General features: G+C 43.4%; 1 protein-coding gene across 3 annotated transcripts in view; it reads right to left on the reverse strand.

Annotated features, from left to right (window-relative positions):
- The window catches only part of LOC134221019 (zinc finger protein 182-like), a 69,822-nt gene that overhangs the window by 37,624 nt on the left and 16,975 nt on the right, over nt 1-15,223 (reverse strand). For 2 of the 3 annotated variants that reach the window (XM_062700193.1, XM_062700192.1), the window contains exons 3-4: nt 6,404-7,583; nt 6,249-6,337 (exon numbers count right to left, since the gene is read on the reverse strand). In XM_062700193.1, the coding sequence (XP_062556177.1) occupies nt 6,249-6,337; nt 6,404-7,583 (1,269 nt within the window). Of the gene's footprint in view, nt 1-5,499; nt 5,642-6,248; nt 6,338-6,403; nt 7,584-15,223 lie in introns of those variants that run through there. The other variant, XM_062700194.1, reaches the window with a different exon arrangement.

The following is a 15,223-nucleotide window of genomic DNA, read 5'->3' on the forward strand; positions in this document are numbered from 1 at the left end:
GTGTGCCGCTGTAAGCACGCTCAAAGCAGGCGATTCATTGAGTCGAAGCGATGATGAAATCTTCATCCGGTTTAATGTTATTATTAATGAGGCGAGACAGGACATTGGCGTATCCAAACTGCGTGGTGGACACGTACTCGATCTCAAAAATGTAGCACAGAAGCGTCAAACCCAACGTTAAAGGCGGTTGGCCGTATGAACCGGAATTTTCTGTCCGAATATTCGCAACAATGGTTGATGATCCGTCTGGAGGGTAAATTTACGACCGGGTAAATTTACGAGTGGGCGCCGAGGTTGGTGCATTTCCGAGACAAACTTTGCGTAGAAATTCACCGCACCGAGGAACGATCGAATAGATGTGACATCTTTAGGTGGTGGCATTTTGACAATGACTTCCACCTTGGATGGATCTGAATGAAGGCCTTTTCATCTACTATGTGAGCCAGGTACTTCACATGTGACTGAAAAATGTGGTATTTTTATTTCCGCAGAACAAACCTGTATGCTTGAAGGCGTTGTGGAGAATGTTGTGGTTCTTTTCTTCCGTTTTGCTGTAAATGAAAATGTCGTCCAGAAATTATTCACTCCTCCTAGATCGGCCATCATCAGCTGCTGAAAAGCAACTGGCGCAGATTTCACACCTGTTGCTAACCGATTGAAGCGAAAGAGGCCTCGATGTGTGTTGATTGTAAGCAGCTGCTTCGAATCGTCGTCAACTTCCACCTGAAGGTATGCATCACTCAAGTCGATGTGCTAAAATACCGGCACCCGTTGAGCTTGCTAAATATGTCGTCTAGAACCGGTTACGGGTAGTGATTGGGCTCAAGAGCAGCATTCAGTCCAGTAGAGTAAACGGGACAAATTCTTATTTTTCCTCCTGTTTTTTTTTTACTACCACGATCGGAGCCGCCTACTGCGGAAATTCCACTGGCTTGATGATTCCCAGCGTAAGTATCGGTTACTTGTAGTGGAGCGTGGTGGAGTACATGTAGAGTAGAGTGGGGTAAGAGTGCGCGTGGGGTAAGAGTACGTTTTCGCAGCACTGTATCAGTTTGAAAGGTATTCTGGCCAACTATTATCATGTGTAATTGTGAACTATTTGAATAAACAACAAGGGAGATATGGAGTTAAATTTTTTTTTTGTCATTTTGCTAAAAATAATTGTGTTTCCGCAACTAGTATTTCATTATCATATATACGTTCAATCAGGTGAACATTATAACATTTCGATAACCTATTGTACAGAGTACTTTATAGTGCAAAACACCAATCCGATTGGTTTTCCAAGAAGTCAAAACCATTACTTGAATAAATTTTGGGACTGTTGGGTAAAAGTACACAGGAACGGGTGGGGCAAGAAAACGCATGTGAATCTTCAAGTTCTGATGTCAAACCCGTATCTCCGTCCGAAATAAGACTACTTCCAAAGCGTAACGATCCACAACTAAGAAAAAAGGGACAGACATCGAAAATTATCACAAGTTTTAAGGATAAGTTGAAGTAATTTGGTGTTAGAAAGGACTTAGCGAACAAAGCACTGAAGCGAAATAATGAAATTGCATTAGGACTTGTTGTACACATAAACAACGCTTAGCTGGGAGGGGTTGCGAGATGTATGACGATCTATATAATTTTTAGAGGATTCATACAAAAAGTGTAAGATAGAGAAGAGGGGTGATGAAATAGCCAAATTTAACGTTACGTGATTGGTGGACTTTCTTTAAGAAAAATTCCTTTGTTTACGTCACGTGAAACCTGATATACTCTTTAAGAGTTACGTAATCTTCAAGCATTCCCTAATATATGCTCATTAAAAATCAATTAAATGGTATTAACATTTATTTGTGTTAAGTGTTTATTTGTGTTTGAAGTACATGATTGGTAAATGCGTACTCTTACCCCACCCGATGCGCACTCTTACCCCACCGGTGCGCAGTCTTACCCCACTCTACTCTATACATACGCATAATTTTTTGCAGCCTATCGCTCTGACGCGCGCTTGTGATGCTGCTACGGATGGCAACTATCTGCCGCCATCAAGCGAATAATATGCACTTTGAACAAAACTCGTATTGGTTCAATCTTGTCTTGTATAGTATGTTGGTCCTGAGAAGAACCGATGAAATATCAATAATGTGCTTTACGAATTACTAACAGCAAACACTAGATAATTCCGATTTGCAAGATAATTGTGGGGGGCCCTCCTTAGCCGTGCGGTAAAACGCGCGGCTACAAAGCAAGACCATGCTGAGGGTGGCTGGGTTCGATTCCCGGTGCCGGTCTAGGCATTTTTCGGATTGGAAATTGTCTTGACTTCCCTGGACATAAAAGTATGATCGTGTTAGCCTCATGATATACGAATGCAAAAATGGTAACCTGGCTTAGAAACCTCGCAGTTAATAACTGTGGAAGTGCTTAATGAACACTAAGCTGTGAGGCGGCTCTGTCCCAGTGTGGGGATGTAATGCCAATAAGAAGAAGAAGAAGAAGATGCCAGAACCTTCAGAAGATGGCATTCTGTCTCTGTTCGCAGATGACACCTCCATCGTCTACAACGGAAGCTGCGAGGCGGCTATGTCCCAATGTGGGGATGTAATGCCAATAAGAAGAAGAAGATAATTGTGGCTCGAGTGCAGCTTCCACTGATGATTGCTAATCGATGTCACTTTAGCCGCCACCGCGCTATACTGTCACGACCGCAACAGACAACCGAGAGTCCAAATGTTGCGAGAAATTTTCGCTTAAGTGCTGCTGATATTAACGATGCAGACCAGTCGACCCACGCGCCAAGCCGTCCTCCTTCCTTTCCTATGCTGGGACCGCTCGCCGATGTTCACGACATCTCGAACGAAATGCCTCGCGCGCGCGGGAAAGCAGCTTTCTTATAGTTAACAAAGTAAACCCTCTAGCACCGCCCCTTTGATGACTCTATCTATATTGTTAGGCGTTGCTCGAATATTGATTCCCTGAACAGGGGGAACAAACCCACCTTTTCAAATGCCATCAGGCAAAAAGTTCTTAATTTTTGAATCTTTTTTTGTCTTCACTAGCGAGACTTTCAGCCCAAGGCACACTTACGGAAAAAATCAAGATTGGCAAGTATCAAATGAAATAGCTCTATCTGATCATGTACACATATTATTTGAATATGAGGGAACCCTGGGAATTTATATCTCAAATTTAGCTAGTGAGGAGGAAAACTTGAGCACCTCATTAAATACCAGTCATGGAGCTGATGATTTTGATTTTTTTCATGTAAGAGTGGTCCACCCTAATGGACAACCACATATCGCAGCCGGTCGTCTATCAGGAGCTCAGCTCGGATCACTATCCGGTGGTTCGTGGATCAACCGTCACCAATTCTACCATCGAGTGAACTGGCAGCGGTTCCAGCAGTAAGTTGACACCACCATCAACTACGAGGTGCGTCCGGAGACGCCAGAAAGTATCGACCGCCAGCTGTGCGCCATCGAAGAGGCAATCTCGGTGGCCAGAGAGCAGCATGTTCCAACGGCTCGTCAGGTCAGCAACACCTTAACCATCGACACCGTCACCAAAGATCTCATCCGTCTTTGCAGCCGATCTGCTAAGCAATTCTGGATGCTAATCAAAATTCTAAAATCTAAGCCTCGGCATATTCCACCGCTGATCCCAGTAGACAGCAATGGCTCTAAGGATCGCTTGATAACTCCTGCAGAGAAGGTCGCTGAAATATGTCGTGACTTTGTCAGCTCGCACAATCTTGGACAGATCATCATCAGTCCACACAAAGCAGCCGTTAAAGAGCATGCTAACAACATTTATCTTATTCCCAACGACTTCTCGGAGGAATTGGAGATCACAGCTGGCGAAATGACAAATCATCGAAAAACATGAAGGCCCCAGGCTTCGACAGTATCCTGAATCTCGAGCTCAATCATATGAGTGCTCCGTTCTACGAGCACCTTTCGCTGCTCTTTAATCAGTGTCTCCGTCTCAGCTACTTCCCATCGTCCTGGAAGTCAACCAAAGTCATCCCCATCCAGAAGTCTGGGAAGGATCCTTCCTCTCAGAAAAGTTATCGCCCTATCCGCCTTCTCTCAGGGTCATCCGAGTTGTTTAAAAAGCCGGTTACTTGAGTCTCCAGAATACCACAACATCTTGCTTGAGGAACAGTTTAGTTTCCGACGCAGTCGATCAATTGTACACCAACTGACCCGAGTTATCAACGTCCTCAGACGGAACAAGTATGTCTCTAAAACATCCGCCATGACCTTACTCGTTGTCGAGAAGGCATTCGACAATGTATGGCATGATGGCCTGGTGTACAAACTACAATGCTACAAACTCCCCAGCTACCTGTTGTAGATCATCAACAATTACTTGTCGGTAAGGACATTCCCAGTCTCAATCAGCGGAGCGAGTTCCAATACACAAAACGTCGTCGCAGGTGTTCCCTAGGCAGTATCCTCGGGCCCTTGCTTTTCAATCTATTCACCTCCGACATGCCAGAACCTCCTTGGGGCCCTCCTTAGCCGTGTGGTAAGACGAGCGGCTACAAAGCAAGACCATGCTGAGGGTGGCTGGGTTCGATACCCGGTGCCGGTCTAGGCAATTTTCGGATTGGAAATTGTCTCGACTTCCCTGGGCATAAAAGTATCATCGTGTTAGCCTCATGATATACGAATGCAAAAATGGTAAACTTGGCTTAGAAACCTCGCAGTTAATAACTGTGGAAGTGCTTAATGAACACTAAGCTGTGAGGCGGCTCTGTCCCAGTGTGGGGATGTAATGCCAATAATAAGAAGAAGAAGAAGATGCCAGAACCTTCAGAAGATGGCATTCTGTCTCTGTTCGCAGATGACACCTCCATCGTCTACAACGGAAGAGTGATTAGAGAGTTAGTAGCAAAACTCCAACGAGGCCTAGATGTTTTGACAGAGTACCTCACCAGCTGGAAGATCTGTATCAACGCACCCAGGTTACCAGTAAGCATTAATTAAAGCATTTAAGTGTCTATTTGCACCTTTACGGCAAAACGTTAAATACCAAAAAGCCCAATATATGGCTTCTTAAGTGCGTTATCCTACTTTATCGATACAGTAGAACTTTTTTTTTTATCTTTCGTTTATTTTGGAGGCTAAATTGCCGTGAAGCGTTACGGAGCCGAAATCAAGTTTAACAATTCATTTCTTAATTCTTACACATAGTGTTAGTTTTGGGCAACCGAAAGACTCGCGATTTGGTCGAGGTTAGGGAATACAATATTACAGTAGGAAATGAAGGTAATTTAGGGTGCTTAAGTAATTACGATGCTGATGTTCACATAGTTGACATTCTTGGCGATGTTTCACATCTGTAACGGGACAAACAAACATTTTCTTGGGAGACAACAATGAGAGGAAGACATACGAAAGAGGTTAACGACAGACATTGAAAAGGACAACAAGAGGCCCAAAATGCATGAAATCCTGAGTTTCAAACCTTGCACCATGACAGTTTGGGGGTCCCAGAAGCTCCCCTGAGAATTTCAGCTCATTCGGTCCAGTGGTTGGCGTGCGCAAGTGGCTCAAAGTTTGTATGGGAAAAGTGATCCAAATGTATGGGGAAACGCAACCGTTTCAGTTTTTTGCTTCTAGGTGGCGCTGTAGTCAACGGATTCCTGTTGTGGACGAAATGTAGAACCTTTTTTATATAAGGAAGCGACTGGTGAAGACCGGATGTAAATCCCTTTGAAATTGGCCAAGTTATAAGCATACAAAGTCGAGGGTGTCGAGCGTGTCCCCCAGGGGTATTTAAAATGAGAGCAACGTACATACCACCGACCATTGCGGCGGCGATGCAGGCGTATTCGGTGCCGTGCGAAATTAAATGCATGATTATCACACAATCTCGCGAATTTTATATATATATATATATATATATATATATATATATATATATATATATATATATTTTTTTTTTTATTATATAATATTAATAATAATAATAATAATAATAAATCTCCAAGATTTTGACGACATGTAATTAAATTTACTAATAACAGTAATTAAAATTAAAAAAATGTACGCACACAGTATTTGTCAACAAATATTTTGGATTGAATTTTATGTCAACTTTTTGTGAAAACAACACGAATTCGAAAAATTAGAAGCCGCTAATAATTATAATAAACTTTTCTGCGATTAAGGAACTTGAATGGAAGATACAAGTAGGTAGTCGGAAGAATTTCGAGTCGCTACTGGAAATATAATAATTATTTGACTCACCTTTTATGGCAATATTCGCACGTGAACTGCTTAGCATCGCTATGCACTACTTGCATATGGCGGTCATAGGTGCTTTTGTATGTGAAGTTCTGTAAAAATTAAATTGGTCATTGGCATGTAATTGATTTTATGTATGATTACCACCCAGTACAGACCTTGTTACAGTCCTTGCAGTGGTACTCCGTGATTCCGCGATGCAGATTCTCGTGATCTTTTAGGCCCAATTTCTTGTTGAAAACTCTCCCACAGAACGAGCAGAAAAACTGTGGCTGTTTACCCTGATGGGTATTGTAGTCATGCTTGAGTAGCTTTGCCTCGGAGGTAAACTTACGTTCACACTTGGAACATTGATGGAACTCCATCCCGGATTCAGCGTGCTCGGCCTCAATGTGGGCCAGGAGTTCCTTGTTGAATCGGAACTCACGAGAACAGATAGTACACTCGTTGCGTTCCGTCACCATAATTTTTCGCTGCTTTCCGATGGAACTCTTGTGTGATATACGATGCAGCCTTGCTGCCAGCAGCATCGTGAACTTTTTGGGACAGATGTCGCAGCTGAAAAGTTGCAACTGGCAATTGTTATGCTCTCTTTCGAAATGATAGGCCAAACGGTCGTTTTTGCACATGTCTTCATTACACATGCCACAAACGTGCGGAATGTATCGAGTCAGATTGCGGAGCGAGCCTACCATTGAAGTGAGCACCTGCACTCGTTGATACTTGCTAGATTTGCAGTCATGATCCTTAAGATACTGCACGAGCTGGAAATGATTCATACAGTGCGAACATTGGTAGCCTATACATGTTTTATTATGAATTGCTAGGTCATCTTCGGTGCTGAACAGAGCTTCGCAGAATAGACAACCATAAGGTAAATCGTGCGACTGATAATGGAAATTAACGGCCATAAGGTCCTCGTCAAATCCTACGAGACAACGGTCGCAATAATATGGCAACAAAGTGCTATGCTCATTTTGCAGATGCGTTACAAGGGCCCGTTTGGTCCCGTTGAATTCCTTGCACACATAACAGGACAGAAGCTTTGAAGTAGACGGCTTCTCCTCGTCACTAGAATATTCTGGATCAGGAAATGATACATCTTCATCTTCTGGATCATCATCTGCATCATCGTCGCTAACCGTATAGTTCAATTTAGCGATTGATAATTTTCTGGTTCTATGTACAGGATCCTCTGTCTTCTCTTGTTCATCGATTTCGGTGATTTCGCATTCTGCCTCTATTTTTTCTTCGCTTATTGGTTCCAGCGGTAACACGGTTACGATGCTGATCATACTCTTATCTTCTTCGATTAGTGCCATTTCCGATCGTTTGTGGCTGTAAAATATATGGTGATTAACCAAAAGCTTATATTAATGACACACTGGTGATACAAGTACCATGGTTCAAGAATCTTGAAATGAGTTCCGTACCGATTATTGTCTTTAACATAGATAGTTTTGGAATAATTTTCTTGTCCTCTTGTACCATGGTACAAGTACCACAGGTGTGTACTTAGTATTATACTTATGACACACTGGTGGTATTCGTACCATGGTACAATATGTACTAGGTTATATAACCTTGTCTTTAGTATTAAGGAGATCAAATTTTGTAAAAAGTAAAGTTGCGCAAAATAAATAAAATAAAAGCACTGCGTGGCGGTAAATTTCGATGCGCTCGATGTCAATTAAATAATTTTACAACTTTATTGATTTCAATCTCCTCAGTACAAATTTTGGAATTATGTTATAGGCAGGACTAATACAACGATGAACTTCTCTACCTGCTGATACTGTCATATCGTCATATGCAATGAATTATAGGTCATTGCGCGCGGCAAACCTAACCTCACTATTTTGACAGGTACTGGTCCTGTTGTTTACGTTTCGGACTTAGAATTTTTTTTATCCAAATTAAATCTGCATATTGTACACACTTAGTTCAGCTCGGCATTTTTTTATTCTTTTGCCGAGATCCGCACAGCCGAGCGCTCGGTTCGTGACTTTCTGCTGATATCTCAGCTGAAAAAGCTATTTGTTTACTGCGGCACTCAAAGAAGCCGTCGTAATCATACGTTTATGTAGCCGATATTTCAGATAACGAACTTTATACGAGATTTGCACAGCCGAGATCGGTGAAAATGTTTAAGTGTGTACAATGTTGAAGACATTCTGTACATTCCGCATTCAAATATTGGTAATTATCGATAAGTTTAGGTAATTATCGATCAGAAAATCCAAAGAATCATAGAAGAATCTCAAAATTAAAATAAAGTCGTCTGTAAACAACAGGACCAGTACCTGTCAAAAGTCGTGCGTGACGTCACCGTGCAATGGAGTATTGGCAGTGGCTGATTTTCTACCCGTCGCTGTCACATCCAGGCGCTCTAGTATATGCGCAAAATAGCCAGCAAGAGTTAACCGCCAGAAATGTGTATGGCGAAAGACATCTAACGCGGGTTTTCTCAAAATTAGTAACTTTTTATGAAAAGCTATTTAATACCGGTTATGGAGGATGGTGACCGCTACTACGCCTACCAAATATTTTTTCGATTAAGGTGCTTAATTTTGAGAAATCGAGCCTTAGATGCCTTTTGCCAAACTGATTTCAGAAAGTTAACTCCTAGTGCGCTGCTGTAAGCACGCTCAAAGCAGGCGATTCATTGAAAAAGAAAACATTATGGAGTAACAGCAGAATGGTTCAGAAGAGTAGGGGAGGACGGGGCCCCTAATTTTACTACTATTATGACTTTTTCTTTTTTTTCTTTCCCCGCACACTGATAAAAATATTATAAAAATAAAATGGATCTGAAATACAAATAAATTAGCAAAAGTTGGTGAAAACTTTGATTTTTATTATAAGAAATCAGCATTAGAAAATAAAGTTTTTAAAAGGAGAGATCCAATAATTACCTAACGCAAAAATTGGTTATTTTCAAACCCACCTCCCCCCTATGTCACACTTTTTCTATGAATCATGGGCAGGTCACGGTATATACACTGCCAAAAATATCTAGGAAAGGAAAGATCCAATAATTACGTAACGCAAAAATTGGTTATTTTCAAACCCACCTCCCCCCTATGTCACACTTTTTCTATGAATCATGGGCAGGTCGCGGTATATACACTGCCAAAAATATCTATATAAGATATATGTGTCGCCGTTATAAATTTTTGCAATAGCTCCACCCTAATATAATCGATATAGAACCACACATAAATTAAATAATTGCTAATTCGAGACCACACATAAAATTTTTTTTGGATATATATTTTATTAGTAGTTCGCGTGGAGAATGATTATGTGTGTGCTGATATACATCATAAGTTAAATCTATGGATTTTTGCCAATAAATATGTGTGGATTTTTAGTAGTGTATATATAAAAACCAAAATATGTAGTTATGTTCGCTAACTACTTCTGAACCACTTGGCCGATTTCAACCAAATTTGGTACAACCATTCTCTATCCTCAAGAGAAGTTTACAAAGGATGTGGGATGGTCATTTGAAAAAGGGGGAGGGATGGTGGGAGGGGTTTTGTTTACAAAACGAGCAATTCTGTGTAACTTTCAACTCCCAGGACCGATTTCAACCAAATTCTGTACACATATTCACTATGAGGAGACGATCATATGAGAGGGTAATTTGGGAAAGAGGGAGGGGTCTGGAGGGAGGGGCAGAAAACGGGCAATTTAGAGTAAATCATGAACCCTTGGATCGATTTGATCCTGAGAATTTGAACCAAATTTGGTACACACATTCTCTATCCTTCATTCATTCATTTATTTAGTTAACATCTAAACAGATAATACTGAATCAACAATTTGACGCCACAATGCACGGTTCGAGGCCGCATCTCTCCATCTTCGGAAACGCCCCACGCTCGCCAAGTCGTTCTGCACCTGGTCTGCCCATCTCGCTCGCTGCGCTCCACGCCGTCTCGTACCTGCCGGATCGGAAGCGAACACCATCTTTGCATGATTGCTGTCCGGCATTCTTGCAACATGTCCTGCCCATCGTACCCTTCCGGCTTTAGCTACCTTCTGGATACTGGGTTCGCCGTAGAGTTGGGCGAGCTCATGGTTCATTCTTCGCCGCCACACACCGTTTTCTTGCACACCGCCAAAGATGGTCCTAAGCACCCGTCTCTCGAATACTCCGAGTGCTTGCAAGTCCTCCTCGAGCATTGTCCATGTTTCATGTCCGTAGAGGACAACCGGTCTTATTAGCGTCTTGTACATTGTACATTTGGTGCGGTGGCGATTTTTTCCGACCGCAGTTTCTTCTGGAGCCCGTAGTAGGCCCGACTTCCACAGATGATGCGCCTTCGTATTTCACGACTAACGTTGTTGTCAGCCGTTAGCAAGGATCCGAGGTAGGCGAATTCCTCGACCACCTCGAAGGTATCCCCGTCTATCGTAACACTGCTTCCCAGGCGGGCCCTGTCGCGCTCGGTTCCGCCCACAAGCATGTACTTTGTCTTTGACGCATTCACCACCAGTCCAACTTTTGTTGCTTCACGTTTCAGGCGGGTGTACAGTTCTGCCACCTTTGCAAATGTTCGGCCGACAATGTCCATGTCATCCGCGAAGCAAATAAATTGACTGGATCTGTTGAAAATCGTACCCCGGCTGTTACACCCGGCTCTCCGCATAACACCTTCTAGCGCAATGTTGAACAACAGGCACGAAAGTCCATCACCTTGTCTTAGTCCCCGACGCGATTCGAACGAACTGGAGTGTTCGCCCGAAATCTTCACACAGTTTTGCACACCATCCACCGTTGCTTTGATCAGTCTGGTAAGCTTCCCAGGGAAGCTGTTCTCGTCCATAATTTTCCATAGCTCTACGCGGTCTATACTGTCGTATGCCGCCTTGAAATCAACGAACAGATGGTGCGTTGGGACCTGGTATTCACGGCATTTTTGAAGGATTTGCCGTACAGTAAAGATCTGGTTCGTTGTCGAGCGGCCGTCAACGAAGCCGGCTTGATAACTTCCCACAAACTCGTTCACCAATGGTGACAGACGACGGAAGATGATCTGGGATATCACTTTGTAGGCGGCATTAAGGATGGTGATCGCTCGAAAGTTCTCACACTCCAGTTTGTCGCCTTTCTTGTAGATGGGGCATATAACCCCTTCCTTCCACTCCTCCGGTAGCTGTTCGGTTTCCCAGATTCTGACTATCAGTTTGTGCAGGCAAGTGGCCAGCTTTTCCGGGCCCATTTTGATGAGCTCAGCTCCGATACCATCCTTACCAGCGGCATTGTTCTATCCTATGGAAAATATTCTCTATCCTATGGAAAATATAACAAAGGTGGTAAAATATAACAAAGGGGGTGGGATTGTCAGTGGAAGAAGAGGAGGGTATAGGTGGAGGGGTTGTCTTTGGAAAACGAACATTTCTGTGTAACTCCCAACCCCCAGGACCGATTTCAACCAAGTTTTGTACACATATTCACTATGAGGAACCGATCGTATGGGAGGGTAATTTGGAAAAGGGGGAGGGGTCTGGAGGGAGAGATATTGTTCAGAAAACGGGCAATTCGGCGTAACTTCTGAAGCCCTGTGCCGATTTCAACCAAATTTGGTACACACATTCTCTATCCTAAGGAGAAGCTAACAAAGGGGTGTAATTGTCATTGGTAGAAGAAGGAGGGTAAGGGGGAAGGGGTTGTCTTTATAAAACGAGCAATTCAGTGTAACTCCCAACTCTCTATGGTCTTGCCCGATTTCAACCAAATTTGGAACACCCATTCTTTTTCTTAAGAAGACGAAGACAGAGGTTTGTGATGATATTTAGAAAACGGGAAGGTTGTGTAGGGACTGGCACGGCAAATGCTGGGTAAAGCGTACCATTGGTACTTCGCGTACCTAAAAGAATAAAATAGACCCCATGTCGCGGTCCTTAGCCTCTTACCCAGCTACTCCTGTCCCTACCACACCGTTGTGCTGGTCGGGATACGAGTAACCTTAGGGAAGATCGGGTAACCAACCCCGGTGGGAACTTTGGCCGTATTCTGACAGGGAAGGGAGGGGGGGGGTTGTTGCTCCTCTCCGGAGGTGCAAATCTTACTTCTCCATGTCAGGATCGGCTCACAACAGCGTCTGTGCTCCATGTTAGGGGCGGCTGATCATCGTCCGAGTGCCAGCGAGGGACTTTAGGTGAAACTATGCACCATGGTCCACCGGGAATAAGGAGGAATGGTCCACCGGAAATTTAGGGGGTTTGATGTCAGGCCCTGCAAGCCAGCCTTCAAAAAACATAAGCAACGAACAATCAATAAGAGAGTACGGACCGGAACCATCGGCGAAGACCACCGCGACGAAAAGGGACTAGCGATTGGAAACTCGGTTCGTGGAACTGCAAATCTCTCAACTTCATCGGGAGCACACGCATACTCGCCGATGTGCTCAAGGACCGTGGATTCGGCATCGTGGCGCTGCAGGAGGTTTGTTGGAAGGGCAACGGCAACACACACGAGCTGGGAACAGCTTTCATAGTGATGGGCGATATGCAAAGGCGCGTGATCGGGTGGTGGCCGATCAATGAAAGAATGTGCAGGTTGAGGATCAAAGGCCGGTTCTTCAACTTCAGCATAATCAACGTCCATAGCCCACACTCCGGGGCCTCCTTAGCCGTGCGGTAAGACGCGCGGCTACAAAGCAAAACCATGCTGAGGGTGACTGGGTTCGATTCCCGGTGCCGGTCTAGGCAATTTTCGGATTGGAAATTGTCTCGACTTCCCTGGGCATAAAAATATCATCGTGTTAGCCTCATGATATACGAATGCAAAAATGGTAACTTGGCTTAGAAACCTCGCAGTTAATAACTGTGGAAGTGCTTAATGAACACTAAGCTGCGAGGCAGCTCTGTCCCAGTGTGGGGATGTAATGCCAATAAGAAGAAGAAGCCCACACTCCGGAAGCACTGATGATGATAAGGACGCATTCTACGCGCAGCTGGAACGTGAATACGACAGCTGCCCAAGCCACGACGTCAAAATCATCATAGGAGATTTGAACGCTCAGGGGCCTGTAGCATAATCGAAATTTTACTAATAATATTAGTAGAGTAGCTTGTAACTTGTAGTTTTCTGTTGCATAATAATTCTACAAGTATTAATTTACAAGTCTAATATTACAAGTAAAGCGCACTAATAATATTAGCAGAATTTACAAGTAACTGTTGCATAAAGAAAATACAAGTACAAATTATTAGCGTTGGCTTGTAGTTTCTTTTACAAGTATGAATGGTCCTGTAATTTAGTTTACAAGTAGCTTTTATTTTAATATTTCAGCTGTGCAAAGTAAATATACATCGTTTTATTGTTTTTAACGACTTAACAAAGAAAGAAACTTTTATTCAAAGCGGTTTACATTACCATACGGTGAAATACTATGCACTAATAATAAATTTGGCACGGCAAATGCTGGGTAAAGCGTACCATTGGTACTTCGCGTACCTGAAGGAATAAAATAGACCCCATCTCGCGGTCCTTAGCCTCTTACCCAGCAGCTCCTATCCCTACCTCCCCGCGGTGCTGGCCGGGATACGAGCAACCTTAGGGAAGATCGGGTAACCAACCCTGGTGGGAACTATGGTCGTATGCTGACAGGGAAGGGGGGGTTTGCTCCTCTCCGGAGGTGCAAATCTTATTGAGCGTCTGTTCTCCATGTCAGGATCGGCTCACAACAGCGTCTGTTCTCCATGTTAGGGGCGGCTGATCATCGTCCGAGTGCCAGCGAGGGACTCTAAGTGAAACTGTGCACCATGGTCCTCCGGAAATTTAGGGGGTTTGGTATCAGGCCCTGCAAGCCAGCCTTTAAAAAATCTTAAGCAACGAACAATCAACAAGAGAGTACGGACCGGAACCATCGGCGAAGACCACTGCGACGAAAAGGGACTAGCGATTGGAAACTCGGTTCGTGGAACTGCAAATCTCTCAACTTCATCGGGAGCACACGCATACTCGCCGATGTGCTCAAGAACCGTGGATTCGGCATCGTAGCGCTGCAGGAGGTTTGTTGGAAGGGATCAATGGTGCGAACGTTTAGAGGTAATCATACCATCTATCAGAGCTGCGGCAACACACACGAGCTGGGAACAGCTTTCATAGTGTTGGGCGATATGCAAAGGCGCGTGATCGGGTGGTGGCCGATCAATGAAAGAATGTGCAAGGTGAAGATCATATGCCGGTTCTTCAACTTCAGCATAATCAATGTCCATAGCCCACACTCCGGAAGCACTGATGATGATAAGGACGCATTCTACGCGCAGCTGGAACGTGAGTACGACAGCTGCCCAAGCCACGACGTCAAAATCGTCATAAGAGATTTGAACGCTCAGGTTGGCCAAGAGGAGGAGTTTAGACCGACTATTGGAAAGTTCAGCGCTCAGGAATTGAGCGCTGAAGGAATTTACGCTTGATTCTGATAGAAACATCAACAGAGCTTGAGCAACTATGTTAGATTCTGTATTATTTCTCGCACTTTGTTTCATAAGGGCGTAACTGAATTGATCGATTTCGCTTCATCGATATTTTCTTCTCATCAATGTAGCGAATTTCAATAGTTTACCTCAGATGTTATGGTTCGGGGTGATAAAGGATAGTTGCAGATTATACCAGAAGCAACAATCGTGGTTGTGACTTTTAATTTAGTTCAGTTATTAACTGAAGAAAAAAAACGATGAAGAGAAATCAATACAGTTACGCCCCTATGAAACTAAGCGAGAGATTTGTTTCTCGATATGAATTCAAATATTTGTTTTACAGAAGTTTTGTTTAAAAAACTGAGCTTTATTGTCTAATTGCTTGATATCTACGCAAGTTTGTCTTGTGATCAATAACTACAACAAAGCTGCATAATTAATTACTTCAAAAGAAATTGCGGTGTTGGCAGATTTTTTAATATTTGCCACGTTTATCCTTAATCAATTAGGATCAAATCTGGCCTAAACATTCATTTGTA

The sequence above is a fragment of the Armigeres subalbatus genome, chromosome 3, assembly GCF_024139115.2.
Source record: "Armigeres subalbatus isolate Guangzhou_Male chromosome 3, GZ_Asu_2, whole genome shotgun sequence".
Taxonomy (NCBI): Eukaryota; Metazoa; Arthropoda; class Insecta; order Diptera; family Culicidae; genus Armigeres; species Armigeres subalbatus.